This window comes from Callithrix jacchus, chromosome 4, assembly GCF_049354715.1.
Source record: "Callithrix jacchus isolate 240 chromosome 4, calJac240_pri, whole genome shotgun sequence".
Lineage (NCBI taxonomy): Eukaryota > Metazoa > Chordata > Mammalia > Primates > Cebidae > Callithrix > Callithrix jacchus.
Genome location: NC_133505.1, coordinates 5,182,503 through 5,204,326, shown reverse-complemented (window position 1 = coordinate 5,204,326; position 21,824 = coordinate 5,182,503). Strand labels below are relative to the sequence as shown.

At 41.1% G+C, this 21,824-nt stretch overlaps 1 protein-coding gene across 16 annotated transcripts in view; it reads right to left on the bottom strand.

Moving 5' to 3' along the window:
• CARMIL1 (capping protein regulator and myosin 1 linker 1) overlaps positions 1-21,824 on the bottom strand; it is a 468,543-nt gene that overhangs the window by 157,332 nt on the left and 289,387 nt on the right. For all 16 annotated transcript variants that reach the window (XR_013533624.1, XR_013533622.1, XR_013533623.1 and 13 more), the window contains 4 exons: positions 15,807-15,904; positions 15,392-15,462; positions 15,091-15,164; positions 480-555 (listed from right to left, as the gene is read on the bottom strand). Coding sequence is in view for 13 of the 16 variants with exons in the window: in XM_078368170.1 (XP_078224296.1) it covers positions 480-555; positions 15,091-15,164; positions 15,392-15,462; positions 15,807-15,904 (319 nt within the window). In the remaining 3 variants the exon portion in view is untranslated. The remainder of the gene's footprint in view (positions 1-479; positions 556-15,090; positions 15,165-15,391; positions 15,463-15,806; positions 15,905-21,824) is intronic.

Sequence of the window (21,824 nt, the reverse complement as noted above, 5' to 3'; positions counted from 1 at the left end):
AACCCATCTAGAAAATCAACTTAACTATCATTACTCAACCAGAGGAACTCTACCTGTTAATGTTTTCCTAAATTCTTAGGAAGGGAAACTTTGTGGAGACAGAATGTAAGACAGGAATATAAAATCTGCTATTTGCAGCTGTGCAAACGTAACTTTAATAGTTTTTGACAACTGAATGAGTTTGTACTAAGGGCTACACTAAATCTTTTTGTTTATCTTCTTAAATTGCCTGAAGCAGCTGAATACAGGAGGATATACGTGGAAGCATCTCCTATTACAAAAGTTACTAAATGTTATGCAAATCGTTTAAAGAAAAATCTCTCCTCGAGAAATAAAATACAGCTTATCGGTATAGTAAAAAAAAAAAAAAAAAAAAAGTGTTGGGTTGTTTTTTGTTTTTGTTTTTCTTTTTTTGACAATTACTGGGTTTGGAAAGTCGGCAAAGCCCAGCCACAGCTGCTGCATGTGTGAGGACTTACCAGCTTCAGGTCCTTGGAGGACAGCTTTGTGAACCACTGGTTGTATTCCAGAGCAGCAATGATGGGTATCAGGTCCCTGGAAGCAGAAAACACAAAGTGCGTGAAAGTTCTTACAGGAGCCGCGCTGACATTCACTGTTAATCCGCGACATCCAAGTTCACTTGTTTAGTTCTATTATTCACAAACACAACATCTAGCGCTGTTTTGGCCATGAGACAACAACTAAGTTCTCAAAGACAGACCTTCAAAGTTCCCAAAAGTTGAAGCAAATTGCCTCTAGGGACTCAATTTCCGAAGGAAAAGAGGCTGCTGTCAGAATTGGCTTGAAGAACCCCCTTGCTCTGAGAGAAATCATACCTCTAACACCATACCAATAGCAAGTCCAATTTCTTTACACCTCTCCTTCATAAAATCTTTTTCTTTCTTTTTTTGAGACACATCTCATTCTGTCACCCAGGGTGGAGTGCAGTGATGTGATCATGGCTCACTGTAGCGTTGACTTCCCAGGCTCAGGTGATTCTCCCACCTCAGCCTCCCAAGTGGCTGGGACTACAGGCCCATGCCACTATGCCTGGCTAATTTTTGTATAGATGGGGTTTCACCGTGTTGCCCAGGCTAGTCTCAAACTCTCGGGTTCAAAGCATCCACCCACCTCGGCCCCCGCAAAGTGCTAGGATTACAGGTGTAAGCCACAGTGCCTGGCCTCCTTCCTAAATTCTTCAACCATCAATTATCTCATATAGCATTCTCTAGTCAGAGGAGTTCACATTGCAAGCAAGGTACTGTCCACCCTGACAGTAAGTGGCACTGGATGGATTCCCAATGCTTAGCATGTATTCTGCAACCATTTGGTCATGTTTTTATTCCCTCTAGTAGTGGTTACATCCATAACACAGCCCAGGTGCATTTTTGTCTTAGGCTTCGCATCAGCTCTCTGACCATGGAGTGAAGCTATTTGCATGAGAGATCTGCCTCCGTTCCAATTTTGCAGCCTAAGCTCCCACAACTCATCCCATGCTGAAGACAGAAAGCTGACAACTCGTTACTCATCTAACGTGACTGTGCAATTTCACATGCAGAATAATCTTTTACTGCTCTGTTCAGTTAAGAAAATCTATGTCCTTAAATGCCACTGTCACACATCCTCACCTCCTTAAGTCCTCCCCTGGTCAAACCCCACCTCTCTATTTAGCACTCATTTATTTTATCTTATAGTTTGTTGCTTTAAGCATCAGTCCCCTACCACCTCCAACTGTTGAGTTCTTTGAAAATCAAGACGTTGTCTACTTCAGTTTCTTGGCTTTAGTGAGGCCGTATCAGTTTTATACTCAGTACAGGACAAGTAGCAGATACTCAAATTTTTACTGAAATAGAAAAGAAAGACAGAAGGTGGAAAGAGGGCTGAGACGCAACACTGTCTCATAGCTGTGGGTGATGGTCCTGTGCTCGGCGCTCTGCACAGACCAGCTCATTTAAATCTCCAAACAACCCCAGGAGTTACTGCTGTTTATAACCTACAGATGAAGGAGCACATGCTCAGAAAATAAAGTGAAACTAGGCCAAAGGGACAGAACGACAGTCAGAACCCTGGCTCTTAGGCACCACGTGTGCAGTTTCAACAGATGTGCTTTCAAAAGAATGAGTGCCCAGAGGTAACAGAAAAAAAAAAATCCAGAGAAACAGGCAGATTCGGTCACGTGTTTCCACATCCCAGGTTTTGTACTGACAAGCCTCTTTACTAACTTTCCCTAAGTTAAAATTTTTTTTTAAGTTTTAGATTGAAAAGGAGAACAACTCTTTTCAACAGTTGTTTTATAGTCTTCACTCTCATCGTCCCCGCCACTGACCACATGCTCTGTGCTCACAACAGCTCCCTGCATCTCCCCCTACTGCCTAATTGCAGGCTGTAGGTTCTCTATGGGTGAATTCCGTCTTATTACAGTGCCCCCAAAACCCACACTGAGAGTTCTCCTGCATATTTCAACATTCAGAGTTATGGCAAAGCAGTCTCATCTCGTCTTTTTTGTGGATTTAATGTCAAGGAGTGACCACACTTCAGAACCTCTTTCTTGTGTATTCTGGTCTGTCACGTGATCTGATTTGAAGTGTAAGTGGCTTTTGTCATAGATGAAGTCATTTTCAGGAACTTAAAGGCACATCATTTTATAGAAACAGGTTTGACATGAATGAATGGGTAAAACAGCATCATCTCTACATACAATACTTAACATCAAAAATGCTGATGGTACAATATTACATTTTTAAGACATACAGCATTCTAAAGTGTACATTTGTGTGATACAATCAATAACGGTAATAAAATCTACATATAAAATAAGATATAAATGCTAGCAAATAAGCACTTTTTTTTTAAGAAAAGAAAGAAATATAGCCAAATGTCATAAGGATACCATGCTGGCATTAAGGGTGATATTAATTTCTTCTAACAAAATTCTTAGTTTTTAAATTTTTCTGTGATTCATATTCATAATTCATTTTACCAAATTAAATCTTCTACAAATGACATAAACAACACTTTGCTCTAGAAAAAATTATTCATGAGGACAATAGAGACTAAGCATATTGGCATGATTGGCCTACCACATTTCTCTAAATTATGTTCATGCACAGGCTTTGTAATGTGAAAAACAACTAGAAAGAGACAATCGCATATCATACTCAGTAAATAGTTATTTAGTCCTTAGTACCAGGCAAGGTTATTAGGTTCTGAGAGCTAAGAGACGAAAAGGAAGTGTAGTTCTCTGTAGCTCTCATCCCTCTTCTGCACTCCAGTGGTAAACACCCCTACTCAACCATCTGTAGTACAATGGGGGGAATGCTGAAAAAACAAACAAAAAGCCCTAAGAGCACAGTAGGACAGCAAGTAATTCAGCCTGGAGTAAATGGGGAAATGTTCACCTGCTTAAAAGATCAGAAGGAAACCAACCAGCCAGGAAGACAGGAAGGAACAGAGCATTTTAAGAAATTAGGAATAGCATGTACAATGGCATGGGAACGAGCATATCCAGCAATTCCATCCATTCTTATGTTCAACAAATGCCAGCCATCCTGCATCAATCACTGGGCCTGATGCAAAAATGAACACAGAAAATGGTCACCAACAGCCCTGTAAGACTGATGGCCCGGCACAGCCTAGCAGGAGACTCAGGAAGGAAAAACAGCTATAATATGGTGAAACAAGCCCGACTTTGTGGGGGAATACAAAATACTATGTGTGCATACAAAAGAGGTGCTAATCAAGACTAGCGAGTTGTGAGAGAGGATGTTAGCGACCCCTGGGAGATCAGGGAGTGGGATGACACACATATTCTAAGCAGAAGAAATGGGCAGCAGAGTAAGGTATGGCTTAGTCTAAGAGTTTTTGGTCTCCGAGAAGCACGATAGAAGAAAAAAATTGATGAACTGGACTTTATTCAAAATTAAAATCTTTTGATCCACAAAAGATGTTAAGAAAAAGGCAAGCCACATGCTGACAGAAAATATTTACAAATCCCATTTCTGAAAAAGGAATTATATCCAAAATGCATAAAGAGCTTTCAAAAATTAAAAATCATCCCAATTTTTTAAATATGCAAAAGATCTAAACAGACACTTCACTAAATAAAATACATGCATAGCAAATAAGCACAGGAAAGGATGCTTAGAATTATTAGCCATAAGAAAATAATTAGGGAAAAACCAAACAGAGATGGATGGTTTAAAAAAGAGGGAAAAAACTGGCAACACCAAGTGCTCATAAGGACACAGGGCAACCGGAACTCTCAAATATGGCCGCCGAGAATGCAAAATGATACACTCAGTGTAGAAAACAGGTTGACAGCATCTTATTAGGTTTAACAGATACCTGACATCTGACCCAGCAATCCCACTTCTAGGAAATCACCCAAGGAAAATCAAAATTTATGTTCACATAAAAATGCAGATAATTTATTTTTAAGAGCTACATTCATGATTACCAGAAACTAAAAACAACACAGATGGCCTTCAAACTACAGGACTGTCAGGGCTAGATTAGAAAAGGTCATACAGCTTCCACCTGGCTCTCTCATGGCAAGCTCACCCATGGAACCCAGCGCTGCCTTCCTCTCAGCACCCAGCCAGCATCAGGCACCAGACACATGAATGAGGAAGACTTCATTTTGTCTCCTGACTGTTCTTGCTATGGCCATTAAGTTTGAGGTACGTTGTTATATAGCAGTAGATAACCAGAACACTTGGCACCTAGAAACAAGACCTGAAAGCTACAGTTAGGGGGCATGACAGCATACATGCAAGGTAGTCACAGAAAGCATTTAAAAAGAAATGTTTCAGAAAGTTAATTTCTGCAATATCAGTGGGAAGTATCGGAGGCAGGGAAACAGTCTCTGCAATGCAGACATGATGTACCAGATACAAGGGAGGAGTTAAGGAAGAAGGCGGGTTCAGAGGCTGGAACGAGGGCCAAGGCAAAAGAATTCTTTCCAAAATGATTTATAGCTGTAATGCAATGCCAATCAAAATAGGCATACTTTTGTGATAAAACTATAAAGGAGCTAAAGAATTCCTGGTATCATTATTATAACCGGGTGGTGAAGGCGGAGAAGGAGGGAACCGTGACTGAAAATTGATATATGTTAAGTCTTTTAAGGTGAGGCAGTAGCCTATTTCTTGTGTTAAATGGTGAACACCGTGGTTAAATTTACATTGATTTGCATCCTGGTACCTATCTGCACAATTTTCTCTAAGGAGACAGGTACAAGGATGGCCTTAGCAGCATTACAGATAACAAGACAATTCACTAACCAAAATGTCTGACCAACATTCAGTAGAATGGATAAATTATGGAATGCTCATACCTTAGGTATTGAAATAGAAACAAAAGTAATAAATTATAGCTATGCATACCAACATGTAAAACCTCAGTTTCTCAGATGCTTAATACTTTTCAGCCCGGTTGCAAAATGCTGAAATGAGGGGCTTGCACTGTAAGACCAAGCGCCCAGGAAGTACTTCAGCAAATGCTTCATGTCAGAGGCAAGGTCTAGTCTAGAGACAATCAGGACCCCTAGAATTCAGTACTCTCTGGGCATCAATCCACCATGACAGCCAGAAAAACATGAATTCCAAGGATCTAGGAAACGCAGGCCTGCATGGAACAAACAAGCTTGCGTACAATAAACAAATCATGGAGCCAGTACTAATCAAGACTCTGATGAGGTCTCATTTTAACAGAAATCACAAAATACACAAGATAGTATGTAACTCATCTCACTTCTGAGACTCCATTTTCCTGGATGGCTTTCTTAGGACACAGTAATAAGTGAGCACATAAGCAGATCATGAATAAATATTTCATCTGACATTAGCATGGACGTCCCTACTGCTGTGCTCACTGCAAAGCACTACCTGATTTTCCCTGATGGAGTTTATGGCAGGACTGACCCTCCTCAGGTTTTCACTAAGTGCTGATGCAGTTAACTGACATAAGAGGAAGGGTTTCCAAACATCAGCCATTGTCATATCAACTGATTGCTCCTGGTAGGACGTTGTAACAGCTTTTCGCCGTCTTCAGTCCATGACATTTATTGTGTGTCCCCCACTGTGCTTTGCTTTGACAGCTGAAGAACCTCCTAATTATCATATAACCTTTGATCTGAAAAGTAAAGTCAGCCTTAGAAGGAGTTGTAACCGTTGAGGGTACCCTCTCCTGAGTCCTGGCAAGTCAGCCTTAGAAGGAGTTGTAACAGTTGAGGGTACCTTCTCCTGAGTCCTGGCAAGTCAGCCTTAGAAGGAGTTGTTACCGTTGAGGGTACCTTCTCCTGAGTCCTGGCAAGTCAGCCTTAGAAGGAGTTGTTACCGTTGAGGGTACCCTCTCCTGAGTCCTGGCAACATGGCGACATAGCATTCTCCTGTACATTTCCAAACGTTACATCTACCATTTCCTTAAAATGGTAGCAAAAACATCTTAGGACTACGAACCCCAAGGAGAAAGATCCAGTATTCATATCTTTTAGGGCCACGTGGCACAGTCACTTCTTACAAGACACTGAAGAGAGATGAGACAATTAATATTCTCTAATCTTTTTCCTGATGTAAATTTACTACACATAGAGCTTTTTCGGTTTTGTTGTTAAACTAATTACCGGTTGGGAAGTATAAAAAATGTTCGGATCCAGGTCAGGTCTGATGGCTTACACCTGTAACCCCAAAACCTTGGGAAGCGGAGGCAGGTGGATAGCTTTTACACAGGAGTCTTCAAGACCAGCCTGGGCAACACGGTGAAATCCCATCTTTACAAATAAATCATAAATGTAAAAAAATTAAAAAAATAAAAATTAGCCAGGCACGGTGGTGCATGCCTGTAGTCCCAGCTACTGAGGAGGATGAAGCCGGAAGTCAACTGAGGCCAGGAGGTCAAGGCTACAGGGAGCAGTGATAGAGGCACTGCACTCCCGCTGGGTGATACAATAAGACCCTATCTTTAAAAAACAAAAAGAGCCAGGCGTGGTGGCTCACGCCTGTAATCCCAGCACTTTGGGAGGCCGAGGTGGGTGGATCACGAGGTCAAGAGATCGAGACCATCCTGGTCAACATGGTGAAACCCCATCTCTACTAAAAATACAAAAAGTTAGCTGGGCATGGTGGCGCGTGCCTGTAATCCCAGCTACTCAGGAGGCTGAGGCAGGAGAATTGCCTGAACCCAGGAGGCGGAAATTGAGGTGAGCTGAGATTGCGCCATTGCACTCCAGCCTGGGTAACAAGAGCATAACTCCATCTGAAAAAAAGAAAAAAAAAAGTTGATATCCTTATTTATCATGTCAGTTGACACTTCAGAATAATCGAAACCTTCCTTTAAGACTCAAAATAATCAAGATTTTCCTCTTATATCTTTCCAGAAGAAAATGTCATCATAAAACTAATAAAATAAGAACATCACAGAAAAGAACCATGAACTAGTTTTTGGAAATCCAAAATTTTCTGTAATATAGGAATTTTCTAATTTTAATTTTTTTTTCAATTAAGAAAATTTGTCACGTTAGATACTGTTCATTTAAAAAAAGGGAAGACCTTTTAGGATATGAAAATAGCAAGCAATTATTTGAACATTTTTATGTATTAACACAAAGTGCTTTAAATATATTTATCCATATAGTCTTCATAATTACCCCAGAGGAGGGGTATAATTATTAACCCCATTTTACAGATGAACACTGGGAAGATACAGGGAAGTTTGAAACATGCACAGTTACAAGGCTAGCTGATGAAGAGCCAGGATTCAATCCCACCCAGTGTGACTCATGATCCCGTGTCTTAACCACTGTGCTATCATCTCACTAGTGACTAACATGCCTCCCTCACCATCAAAAGAGTCTTCATACTCTACAGAGGAACCCAGGATGTATAGCATACCCACAGATTTTCAGATCACCATCACAATTAACCAATCATTTGGTTTCTGGTTTTTAAAAATCTTTTTTTTTTAAGAGACAGGGTCTTGCTGTGTTGCCCAGGCTGGAGTGCAGTATTTATTTACAGGTGCGATCCCACTACTGATCAGCACGGGAGTTTTGACCTGCTCCGTTTCTGACCTGGGCTGGCTCACTCCTCCTTAGACAAGCTGGTGGTCTCCCATCCCCAGGAGGTCACCATGTTAGTGCCAAACTTAGTGTGGACACCCAATGGCATAGTGCCCTACAACCCAGAACTCCGGGACTCAAGCGATCCTCCCACCTCAGCCTCCCAAGTAGCTGGGACTATAGGCACATGCCACTGTGCCCGGCATTTTTTTTTTAGACAGTCTTGATCTGTCACCCAGCCTGGAGTACAGTGGCGCAATCTCAGCTCACTGCAACCTTCACCTTCCAAGTTCAAGTGATTCTCCTGCCTCAGCCTTCGGAGTAGCTGGGATTACTGGCATGTGCCACCACACCCAGCTAATTTTTTGTGTTTCTAGAAGAGTATTAAGATGCATTCTGAAGTGACAATGGTACAGTCCTCTTTTTTTTGAACATCAAAAATAAACTGCTAATACATGGGGGCTATTTTGTAATAAAACGTTAAAATGCAAAAGCAAAGAAGTTGTCAAGGGATTGAGAGTCTAGATCTCTTGCCAAATTCTTTGCTACTCTAGGTTCTAAATAACCTATTAAACCTAGATAACCTAGTTCTTATCCCATCTTTCTGAAATGCCTGACTTTATAAGAATTTACTGTGGCCGGGCGCGGTGGCTCAAGCCTGTAATCCCAGCATTTTGGGAGGCCAAGGCGGGTGGATCACGAGGTCAAGAGATCAAGACCATCCTGGTCAAAATGGTGAAACCCCGTCTCTACTAAAAATACAAAAAATTAGCTGGGCGTGGTGGTGTGTGCCTGTAATCCCAGCTACTCAGGAGGCTGAGGCGGGAGAAGTGTCTGAACCCAGGAGGTGGAGGTTGCAGTGAGCCGAGATCGCGCCATCGCACTCCAGCCTGGGTAACAAGAGCGAAACTCCGTCTCAAAAAAAAAAAGAAAGAAAAAAAATTTACTTTGCCTAGTTATTATCAGTCCAAATTTCCGTCCTTAGTCCCTTTCTCCTGCCTGCCATCTCCCTGAAATTTTAAAAACACTGAGACTTTTAAATAGACAGTGTTAAATATACCAGGCAAGTATTAAAGAACAAAAATACTGATGGATTTGAAGGACATCTAGCAAGCCCCACAACCTGCAATGTGAGAAAAGCACACAGAGAGAGGGCAGTAATTCAGTGAACACCATGATTATTTTTAGCATAACCACATACCACGGAGTGAAGATTTCCCCCTAATAAATCTTACAAACATTTACAGGCTCAAAGGAGGTGTTTTAATGCAAGAATGCAGCCCTGCCACTCTTCATGCTCCATGCATGCACGCAGTGGATTATGCACGCTTGTGGAAAAGCTGGTAAAGTTCAGAGCCCAGCACTGTCATTTCAGGACATATTCATTTGATAGCCTTCCGGGGAGTAATTTAGACTTTTCTCCATTCCATCTATTTTAAAAATGGGATTTGGAGAGCTTTAAAAAGTTAAGAACGCCACAAATTAGCTCTCCCTTCCTGCCACCCTACCTTACACAGAGACGTGTGTTGTATGTTATTAGATTACTAGTGCCTGTGAAGGATGCAAACACCTAAAACAGTTTGCAGACGACGACATGCCTAGAGGTCTAAATGAGTGGTCTCTACATTTTTTGATCACTCATTTCCAAAGGCAAAGAATTTTCAGTATTCCCCTCTAAAAAATGTGTTAATCTATGGATCATACACATGCACTGTAGCACCACAGCTTAATATTAAGCGCCGTATAAAACATACACACACTCATAAATAAAAATGAGAAAAAAACAGACCAAAAACAAGTTCTACCATTAGCATCACATCCCCAACATATCATCATCTTATTCATCCCATAGGGTTCCTCAGGTTGAGGACCACTGTTCCACAGAACCACTGAGACAAATTCGGGAATGGAAATAGAAGCCAATGCGGTTCACACCTGACTCCGTCCTCCAAACAGCAATGCTTTTCAACATGAGACAAGGAATAAATAAATGGAGCTTTGACTAGAAAAGAATGCCAGCAGTGCCCTTAGGATAACCTTGCCAAACATAATCCACACTCACAACTCTTTCCTGATAGTATCACACTCAAGAATGTCACCTTGATCAGTAAGAAATATGACAACACAAAAGCATGAATCTGCTGCCTGGACTCTTATGAGCCAAGTTGACGCTCAGTGATGCATGTCATTGAGTCTACGAAGAACTGATGAGATTAGCTGCTCTTAAAAATCTTCCAGGTACAAGAGAAACTGATGTAGTTAAAGCTATATATTTTCTTTTCCTTGGCACCATTACCTCTACCTTCGTAATTCCCTACCACTCCAAATTACAGTGTAATTACATTTCTTTTAACATGTCAGCTCATAGACCTTTGAGAAATCCATGAAAAATTTCTAACAAATTTTCGATCTGTGCTTTCTTTTTCCTTTGGCCCACTGATAACCTAAAACAGAATGGAAAAAATATACTTAAATAAAATGCCAACTGGACATTTTATAAATAACATCAGAGTGGGCATTTTTCCAAGTACTTCCTAATTACTGTCCTCCAGAGACTAACTGGCTAGATCTAGCACAATCACTGTCATTCTTACTTCTGAATGCTTATTCAGCAATAACAGTGTGACTGGTCCTAGATTCCATTATGATAGAACCACAGTAAACAAGAAAACATTATCACAACATTCAAATTGCTTATAAATTACCTTCAAGATCTTACAGGTTTTAGCAAGGTAGCAAGATATATAAAATAGGAAGCCAAGTTCACAATGAAAAGAGAACAGCATGCTGGATGTATGATAAAGCAGCCCCAGGACAGGACAATGCATGTGCCTCTCCATCCTTCAGCTCATGAGGCTACAGATCACATGATATAAGGACACAGCGGCCTAACACTTGGCCTGTGCCTGAAGAAGAGCAGATCCTAGGCAAATCAGAGGGGTGAGGACAGTAGTAGGGTGTTAGAACAGTGACCAAGGCACTGCCCTGTCACCACACCTGCACCTTCTAAAACCAGGTCCCACGTGTGGTGATGGGGGTCCCACACAAACAGTTGGTTGCTCCATCTGTGTGCTCTCAGATGAGCAAGCTGCCAAAGCCATGTTTCCTCTTAGACCTGTAACATTAACATCAGTGCCTCTCCCATGACTCAAATCCCCCACTATAAATCTGAACTGGTCCTGGGAAAATGGTAGTTACAAACCCCTAGGCAGAGGAAAATAATGACCTGGATAAGTAAACTCAAAGAAACAAATGGAACCGTATAAGGATCCAGACAGAATTTAGCCATGGCTTGAAGCAAAATGGGGTGAAGAATGACATTAAAGCTCTAACTGCCAACCTGAGCCTGGTGGTAGAAGACATCTGAGTAATCTGACGGCTTTCTAGAAACAATCCTTTCTCCCTTCCAGGCTTCCGATTTGCTCCCCTAGAGCAGATCACTGTCCCTTAAACACCCTTCATTCCTGGACAAAGGTTTGACTCTAGAGTATCACATCACACAGCATGAGCAAGACACACACAGCCTGGCCCTCACTAAGCTTCCAGAAGCACTAACTAACGCTTTTAAGGACTGTTACAAATGGATGTTTCTAAGTATGAAGGCTAAATATAATAGCAAGAAAAAGTGGCATGAAAAAACGAAGTTTTGAAGGATGGCCAATCAGCAGAGCTTTCTTACTGACTCTGCGAAACAGGTACAGCTCTCTGGAAAGAGGTCTAGCTATAATATGAAGTACACAGATCTCTACATATACATGCATGTAGAGTCTCATTTTAATAAATAAAAATCACAAAAAAAACCCACAAAAACTCTAATAAAATATAACTGACAAATATCATTGAAATAAAAGTATAACCATTTGACACTGTAAAATAAATAAACGAATAAATATAAATCACAAACAGGGTTGCTTGCTTGTATCTGAGTTATGTTCAAATAGGGAACATACGGTCAAACATGTGCAAACACGGAACACAGGAACCAACTGTCACTGTGGGGAATTTCAGGTATACATATGACGATGATTGCCCATGTTTGCGAACAAACTCCAGCCCAACACACGGTCCATTTAATGTCTTCTCCGACACCTCCAAATTGTCTAACTCCCCCTCTCCATAACTCACACTCAATGAGAAAAACACCAGCAGAGGTAGGAGAATGACCCACACCTCACATCAAGTCATACCACAATGAACCCTACCAGACAACGATACTATTTCAGTGCCGACTGATTCCTTCCTGCATTAGCATATTCAAGTTTCTACTACACAGAAATATTCAGCCAATAAAGTTTACTGTAACTCAATTAGCAAAATACTATCAATAAAAGCCATCTAAAAGGACTGAGAACACTCTCTTTATATACAACCTGGCTCTAATTTTAGTAGTAAGACTAGGAAAAAAACAGTAAAAAAATTTTTTGAGTACTGTCTATTATTTAATAGTTACTGCACTGCAAAGACTACAATAGTAATATTTACACACATATTATAAAACAAGGAGAAATATTAAAATGAATCAATAATAAATATAAAGTTCTACTACTTTTTTGTAGCCCATCTTGGATTTTTCTTTGGGTAAATACATCCTACATTAGAGGTGGCTGATCTAGAGCAGGTATCAGCAAGCTACAGCCCACAACACCTATTTGTGCAAATAAAGTTTTATTGGAACACAGCGCTCATCATTCATGTATTGCCTAGGCCTGCTTTCAAGCTACCACAGTGGAACTGCATAACTGCAAAAGCAACTGTCTGGCTTGTGAGGTGTAAAATATTTACTATCTGGTCCTTGACCGAAAAAAAAAAAGTCTTCCAAATCTTCATCTAGAGTCTCAGCAATGACAAATGTCCTTCTAGCTCCTTAATTAAGCAAGAAAAGTAGATGATTTGGGTGTACCCCACTAATGCAGTCTTTACTGAACTGAAAATTCTCCAACCAAGGAATTAGTAAATCCTTTTAGAAAAATTCTAAAAGGTTTGACAAATTTCTCATCTTTGAATACCATGCTACACATTTCGGGTAACTGTATTTCGTGGCTTATTTAAATACAGTTTCCCTTTGCTGAGAGAGTAATTAAACATGGTGGGTCAGTTGGTAGATGAGACCAAATTAAACATGGTAGATTAGCTGGAAAGTGTGGCGCTGACCCTATACATACCTATCAATGGCATAAAAATCTTTATGGCATAATAAAGTACATCCAAAACAACGCCTCTAACTGCCCTACAGTCTCTTCACTCCCATAGGCCAGATGTTCTCCAAGGATGATTCTTGGACCCTCAGGGGACCCTGAGATTCATTCAGGAGGTTCATAGGTTCAAACTGTTTTCATGACAACACTACAACACTTATCCTTTCACTGTGTCAACCTCTGGATGGAACGTACAAAAGCAATGGTGGGGAAAACCGCTAGCACCTCAGCACAAGCCAAGGCGGGAATCTTCACTGACACAAGCTCCTAGTTTTTTAAACAAACATCAATTTCATTTTAGAATATTCTTGGTGAAGCAGTAAAAGTTACTCATTTTATTAAATTTTAGCCCTTGAGTACAAACATTTTAATATCCCGTGTAACAAAATAAGAAGTATCCTCAAAATGAGAAGTACGTTCTTCTCTGTATCAAAGTGATCATTGTCTCAATGGAAAGTGTTTGTGTGAAAGTTGCATTTTTAAGCGGAACCAGCTTCTTTTTTTCAATGGACTATCATGAAAAAGTTACAACGTATAGTTATGCAGATTTGGGATTTCGTAGACATTCCCTCTAAAAGGTAAGAAGCAATCTGATCACTTCAAGATATCACTTCACTTAATATGGTTTTTTTTTTTTTCCCAAATAGTAAAGTTGTAAAATTATTTCCTTCAAGAAAAAATTTGAATTTTGGAAAACTTTTATCTGCTCTTATGAGCTCAAAAATTTGAAGTACTTAAAAAAACAACTTCTGATAAGATCAGCAGTGACAGGTAACAAATGTCTGTCTTTTTTCTTTTGCTACTGTACAAGAGGAAGATTCAGATGGCTAAAACTCTTCAGGGACCACAGTGCAATTCTGGACTTCCTGCCAGGTGGGTGGAAAAATAATTCAAAACGGTATTTTGGGGAGCAAGATGCTGGCACCAAGATGACATATAGACAACAACAATCCTCTGTGACATTCCAGTTGACTAAATGACACAAAAGATAGAGCTGGAATCCCAAATTTCTCTCTCAATTCCAATCAGAGAAAAGATTGATTGGGCTGAAGTTTGTTAAGTAGGGATGATCCCTGCCTACCTACAATAAGTAGCAGCATATCCAGGGCTAAGGAGATTGAGATAGGCCAGGATAAATTACCAGACATCCTGGAACAGGGCCAGGCTCCACTTTGTTACAGTGCAAAATAACTTTGCCAGGTCTGCTCTTGCTAAGAGACGTGGGAACAAAACGAAGCTTTTCTCTGAGGCCTGAATCTCACAAGCCATAGCCCTAAATATGCTCAAGTCAAGATCCTAAACCAAAAAGTCTCTCTAATAACTTGTAACAGATTTCACGACTTTATTAGCACTACACGAGGCAAATACTGGCAAACTGATCTTCACCATACACATATACACCCTACCAATGCCCAATTCATAAAAACTCTGAACTAAAAATCATATCTTAGAATTTCAGTATAAAAGTTCACCCTTGAAAAAACATTCTAAATGGGAATTAGGTAAAATAATACTACATTTTATTGATAGTAAACAGACTTTTGCAGGCTGATAGAGGAACCTAAGAATTACATGGTTTTTATGGTAAAATTCAGCACATTTTCTAACTATGAACTCTGGAGTTTGGGTACACACATGCACCTCCACACGTCATCCACAGTGATAAACACATTTGAAACTGTAACTTAAAAGGCAAAATCCAGAGATTCTTAGATTCTCCTGATTTCTCTTATAAAATGATTCTTTGGAGATAATGTACAGCCTTAAGTGCCAAGGAAGAACTGCAGCTCTGAAAAAAAAAAATAGGAGTAGAAGAAAGGAAAGAAGGAAGTGGCTTACCTGTGGTCAAGATGACTAAAATCCTGTAAATTCAATTCCCTGGTATCTTGGGTAAGATAAATTGTATCCACATCCTGTTTGAAATATCATTCAGTCATGTCATCAGTCCATGTGGGTGATCAGGGATGCAAGAGAGACAGTGAGAATTAGACAATGACAATGGCAGGTTTCTATGCAATCTGAGAAATAAAGATTTTAAGTGAAAAATAAATGAAGGGGCAGAAAACAAAACTAAGCCAGCCAAATAGTAGAATATTCTCCAGGAGTGTGTGCTCACGCACATGTACACAGATATTCTTACCCACTGTACTTCTTCCCTGTATGAAAATCCAAGCCAGTCACAAACACAGGCATACATCTGAGAAAATCCACCTGAAACACACAACAAAAACACTGACAGGCTTTTGGCAAAATGATTTTTAAATTAAAATTTAAAAGCTTAAAATACGGCCGATGTTCACAATGCTGGTTATCCTTTTCCTTTTCGGAGGGGAAAAGCAGCAAAGATTCTCCTCCCTGTTCTATAGTAAGTATATAGCAGGATGCAATACAGCTTAAATATAGGACTTTTGTCCACCAATCTAAAGTCTGTGCACTGCTAATTACACCTTGAAACTAATTGCACCTTTACAGTAGCACACTAGGAATAGACTTAACTTCCTGGCAGGGGATACCCATCCAGCTATTCACATTTCAATTTTAAAATGCATGCTCACCACAGGGGCCCTGCTCAGCCACAGTCTGGCTGTCCCACAGAGACTGGAGACTAGCCAGGCGCTCAGATGGCTCCATGGAGACTTTTTTCATGATTCTCCTATAAGATCAACAACAACGCATTTCACAAATCACGTTTTTCAACTGCACATATCAAGATATTTTGTCACATTCCTTTTTTTAAAACAAAGATGAGTGTCACTTCAATTTCAGTAAATATAATTTTATTTTTTGAGTACTAGAGAGCTGGCAATCTAGAAAACTTAACAATAAATCTCTAACTTTCCTTTGTAGATGAAAGGTATTTGGCAATATGGTCTCCATTTACAGTTTTATAGTGTTAGATTTTGTTACAGTAGTTTGAAAGTATATTCCAGCTTATATGTATACCAAATATAAACTACGTACACACACAAGCTAATAATGGTAATGTACAAATAATTCAAGTAAAAATCTCTTCTGTCCTTCTACAGTGCCCTGCACAGATGTCCAACAAGAGACTGATGAAGTCATACTGGAATAGTTGTTCCTTTTGCTGTCTCTTCCCCTGGGCCATGGTTCTTCTGAGGCAAGAAACATGTGCAACTTGTCCCAACCCCCATCCTCCTCCTCAGAACCTAACAAAGTTCTTGCCCACACAGGCAGAGACAAGACAGAGTAGTGGTTAAAAGAACAGCCAACCAGCCGGGCACAGTGGCTCATGCCTGTAATCCCAGCACTTTGGGAGGCTGAGGTGGGTGGATCTCCTGAGGTCAGGAGTTCAAGACCAGCCTGTCTAACATAGTGAAACTTCGTCTCTACTATAAATTTAAAAATTTAGCTGGGCGTGGTGGCAGGCCCCTATAATCCCAGCTACTCAGGAGGCTGCGGCAGGAGAATCCATTGAACCCCGGAGGCAGGGGTTGTAGTGAGCCAAGATCGTGCCATTGCACTCCAGCCTCGGCAGCAAGAGCAAAACCCCATCTCAAAACAACAACAAACAAACAAAAACAAGTACAGCCACCCATTCCAAGGTTTCCTTATTCAGGAACTGACACATTTCTGATTTTGTCAGTTTCTGAGATGCTATCCCATAGGGTTACTATGAGAGAAAAAAAAAGTAGTATTAATAAAGTTATTAGAATAACCCCCAGGACTGAGCCTGTAATCTCAGCACTTTGGGTGGCCAAGGCAGACGACTATTTGAGCCCAGGAATTTAAGGCCAGCCTGGGCAACATGGCGAAACACCATCTACACAAAAACCACAAAATCAGCCAGGTGTGGTGATACGTGCCTGTCATCCCAGCCACTCTGGAGCCTGAGGTGGGAGAAATGCTTGAGCACTTCAGGCAGAGGCTGCAGCGAGATTGCACCACTGCACTCCGGCCTAGGTGACAGAGGGAGGCAGTCTCAAAAAACAAAGAAATCCCTCAAGTGTGATAATGTCAGTACACGCTGACACTGTCGTGACTTATCACACAGTAATCATTTCATGAATAGTTTACCAGTCCATTAATTCACTCAAAAAATTTTTATGAAGGATCTACAGAGTGCCAAGACCCAAAACCAGGTACTAGGCATACAACCATGAGAAAACACAGATGCTGCCCCTGCCCTTACAAAGCGAGCAGTCTATTGTGAGAAACACACAAATCACCAGGCACTAGTGGAAGAGAACTGCCGCAAGGAAAGTTCAGGGTGGAAGCAAGGGCGAAGAAGTGGTGCTTAGCTTATTCCCTGGTGAGGAGAACGGGTGGGACTTAGAGTTTGGAAATGCTCTTTGGTATAAAATACATCTTTGCTAAGACAGGAGGGCAAAAAGAGATGATCAGGCGAAGCACAGCGGGAGGAGGTGTGAGCTAGGGGCCAGGAAGGTGTTTCAGATAAAGGAGCAGCACACCCCAGAGATGAGAAAGCCCACGCTTACCAGAAACCCAATCTAGCTCAAAACAGTTGGCAAATAATGTGTGATAAGGAGAGGAGTAACAGAAGAATCTGGGGAGCTAAGCAAAATTCCAGGCCACGATGAGTCTCGAAGGTCAAATAAAAGGATTTAGGTTTTAGACTCGGGGCAATCAGGAGCCATGGCAGACTGTAAACAGGAGACGTGACGATTAGATGGGCACTGTGAACAAATAATCTGCCTGTGTAGGTATTTGCTCTCAATTTTCTGTAAAATTGAGAAATAGGAAACACAGCTTGAGAAATAAAAAAGAATGTTCTGAGACTGTTAAGAGAGCAGCTGAGAGCGTAGGTCATGAATTCTTGGTGTTTCAGGGCTAGATAGCTGTGGGCATTTTCTCCTGCAGCCATCAGCAGCCAAATGTATACGGAGAAGTGGGCAGCTGGCTAGCAGCAGGATACAGGATTTCCAGGTGAGTATGTCAGAAAAACAGTGGGGACAGAAGGAGCAGAGGATATTGACAAGGCCTAGGTGAAGTCACAGATGCTGTGGGCTGAGCAGTGAAGAATGGAAGGGAAGGCAGGGTGGGGATGGCAGAAGAAAAGCCAAGCCATCCCCCGTCTGGAGGCCTTGACAAAGTCCAAACACTGGTACTTCCACAGGAGAGGACGTGAAAGGCTGTGGTCAGAGCGGGAGGGCTAAACTGTTTTTTCACCATGGAAGAAGCTGTTTCAGGAGATGACATGGTCGAGGACTTGGCTACGAAGGCAATTGATAAAATGGGGTAGAGGTGGTGGAGAGGCCATGAGCCTTGAGGAATGGTGTCAGGGGATCAGTCACCCAGAACCATGACAGGACTTGGGTACAAGGTAGTAAAATAAATATATTGACTCATATTGAATACAGTTTCATCTTTAGTGATTTCAGGGAACTCTGCCACATACAATACTCTCAGTCATTCTTACGAATTTCAATCACCTTGTAGACAGTGGAAGAAAATGTTCCCAGTTATTTACATTTTCTGACTGAATGGATGGATTCCAGATGAAATATGTGAGGGCCTTAGAGGCTGCCCGGTTGGGTTGTTCTACTCCTGAGAAAAGCTCAAATTCATACCAAATCATTTAAATACAAACATTCTGTTAGCATGGAAAATATTCCTCCTACATCTTTGTAAGTTTTATGACTAAGGCATAATCAGGCGCAGACATACCTCATTTTATTATATGACTCTCACAGGTATTGTGAGTGCCTCACAGGTACTGCCTTTTTTACCAATTGAAGCTTTGTGGCAGCCCTGCATTGGGCAAGTCTGTCGGTGCCATTTACCAAACAGCATGCGCTCACTTCTTTATCTGTGCCACACTCTGGTAATTCTCACAATATCTCAAACCTTTTCATTGTTATGGCATCTGTTTGGGTGAGGTGATCAGTGATCTCCGACGTTACTGTTGTAGCTATTTTGGGGTACCATGAATCACACCTATTTAAGACAGCAAACTTAGCTAATTAAAAGTGTGTGTGTTTGAAAAAAAAGGCCGGGTGCAGTGGCTCACGCCTGTAATCTCAGAACTTTGGGAGGATGAAGTGGGCAGATCACCTGAGGTCAGGAGTTCAAAACCAGCCTGGCCAACATGGTGAAACCCGTCTTTCAAAAAAAAAAAAAAAAAGGCTGGGAGTGGTGGTGGCTCACGCCTGTAATCCCAGTACTTTGGGAGGCTGAGGCAGGTGGATCACAAGGTCAAGAGATGGAGACCATCCTGGTCAACATGGTGAAACCCTGTCTCTACTAAAAATACAAAAAATTAGCTGGGCATGTGGCGGGTGCCTGTAATCCCAGCTACTCAGGAGGCTGAGGCAGGAGAATTGCCTGAACCCAGGAGGCGGAGGTTGCGGTGAGCCGAGATCGTGCCATCGCACTCCAGCCTGGGTAACAAGAGCGAAACTCCATCCCAAAAAAGAAAAAGTGTGTGTGATCTCACTGCTCCACTGACAGCCATTCCTGTCTCTCTCTCTCCCTTTCACCAAGGCTCCCTATTACTTGAGATACAACAATATTGAAATTAGGCCAATTAATAACCCCACAAAGGCCTCTAAGTGTTCAAGTGAAAGGAAGAGTGACACATCTCTTACTTTAAATCAAAAGCTAGAAACAATTAACCTCAGTGAGGAAGGTACAGGGAAAGCTGAGACAGGCTGAAAGTTAGGCCTTATGTGACAAAAAAAATCAGCAAAATTGCAAATGCAAAGATAAAGTTCTTAAAGAAAGTTAAAAGTGTTACTCCCATGAAGACGTGAATGACGGGAAAGTGAAACAGCTTTATTGCTGAGATGTAGAAAGTCTTAGTGGTCTGGATGGAAGATCAAACCAGTCATTACATTCCATATGCCAATGTCTAAGCCAGAACAAGGCCTTAACTCTCTTCAGTTCTATGAAGGCTGAGAGAGGGGAGGAAGCTGAAGCTGGAAGCTACCAAAGGTTGGCTCATGAGGTTTAAGGAAAGAAGTTGTCTCCGTAACATAAAAGTACACCAGAAGATAGAGCTAAGATCATTGATGACGATGGCTACACTAAACAAATGATTTTCAGTGTGGATAAACAGCGTCCTATTGGGAGAAGATGCCATCTAGGACTTCCTTAGCTAAGAAGGAGAAGTCAATGTCAGGCTTCAAAGCTTCATGGAACAGGTTGCCTCTCTTGTTAGTAGCTAATGCAGCTGGTGACTCTAAGTTAAGGCCCATCAATGCTCATGTACCATTCCAAAAGCCCCAGGCTCTTAAGAATGTTGCTAAATCTCCCTGCTTGCACTCCACAACAGAACAAGAAAGGCTGGGTGATAGCAGATCTGTTTACAGCATGGTTTACTGAATATTTTAAGCCCACTGTTGAGACCTACTCCTCAGAAAAACAGATTCCTATCAAAATGTTACCGCTCATTAAGAATGCACCTGGTCATCCAAGAGTTCTCATGGAGAAGTACAAAAAATCAACGTTGTTTTCATGCTGCTAATATAACATCCATTCTACAGCCCAAGGATCCAGGAACAGATTTGACTTTCAAGTCTTATTATTAAGAAATATATTTTGTAAGGCTATATAAGCAGCCATAGATAGTGATTCCTCTATACATCTGGGCAAACTAAATTAAAAACGTTCAGAAAAAAAAATTACCATTACAGATGCCATTGAGAACATTCATGACTCATGGGAAGAGGACAAAACATCAACATCAACAGGAGTTTCAAAAAATATGCAAGGTCATACCTCACGGATGACCTTGAAGGGTTCAAGACTTTAGTGGAGGAAGTAACTGCAGACGTGGTGAAAATAGCAAGAGAATTTGAATTAAAAGTAGAGCCTGAAGATGTGAATGAATTTCTATAAACTCACACACAAAAAACTTTTAACAAATGAGAAATTGCTTATTAAGGATGAGCAAAGAGAGAGGTTTCTTGAGATGGAATCTACTTCTGGTTGAGATATACTGTGAACATGCTTGAAATGACAATAAAAGATTGTTTTTCCTTTTCTGTTTTTTTGAGACAGAGTTTCACTCTTGTCACCCAGGCTGGAGTGCAGTGGAGTGATAATGTGCTCCCCACAACCTTCGCCTCCCAGATTCAAGAGATTCTCCTGCCTCAGCCTCCCAAGTAGCTGGGATTACAGGCATGTACCACCATGCCCAGCTAATTTTGTATTTTTGGTAAAGATGAGGTTTCTCCATGTTAATCAGGCTGGTCTCAAACTCCTGACCTCAGGTGATCCGCTAGCCTCAGCCTCCCAAAGTGCTGGGATTGGAGGTGTGAGCCACCGCACCCAGCCTCCTTTTTTTTTTTTTTTTTTTTTTTTAAATGTCCCTTTAGTCATAACAAATGATTTAGAGTATTTCATAAACTTACCTGATAAAGCAGCGGGAGGGTTGAAGACAACTGACTCCAATTTCAAAACAAGTTCTACTGTGAGTAAAATGCTATCAAATAGCACTGCACGTCACCGAGAAATCTCTCATGAAAGACAGGGTCAACTGATGCGGCAAACCTCACTGTCGTCTTATTTTAAGAAATTGCCACAGCCTCCCCAGCCCTTAGCTGCCACCACCCTGACATCATAGCAGCCATCAGCACCAATGCAAACAG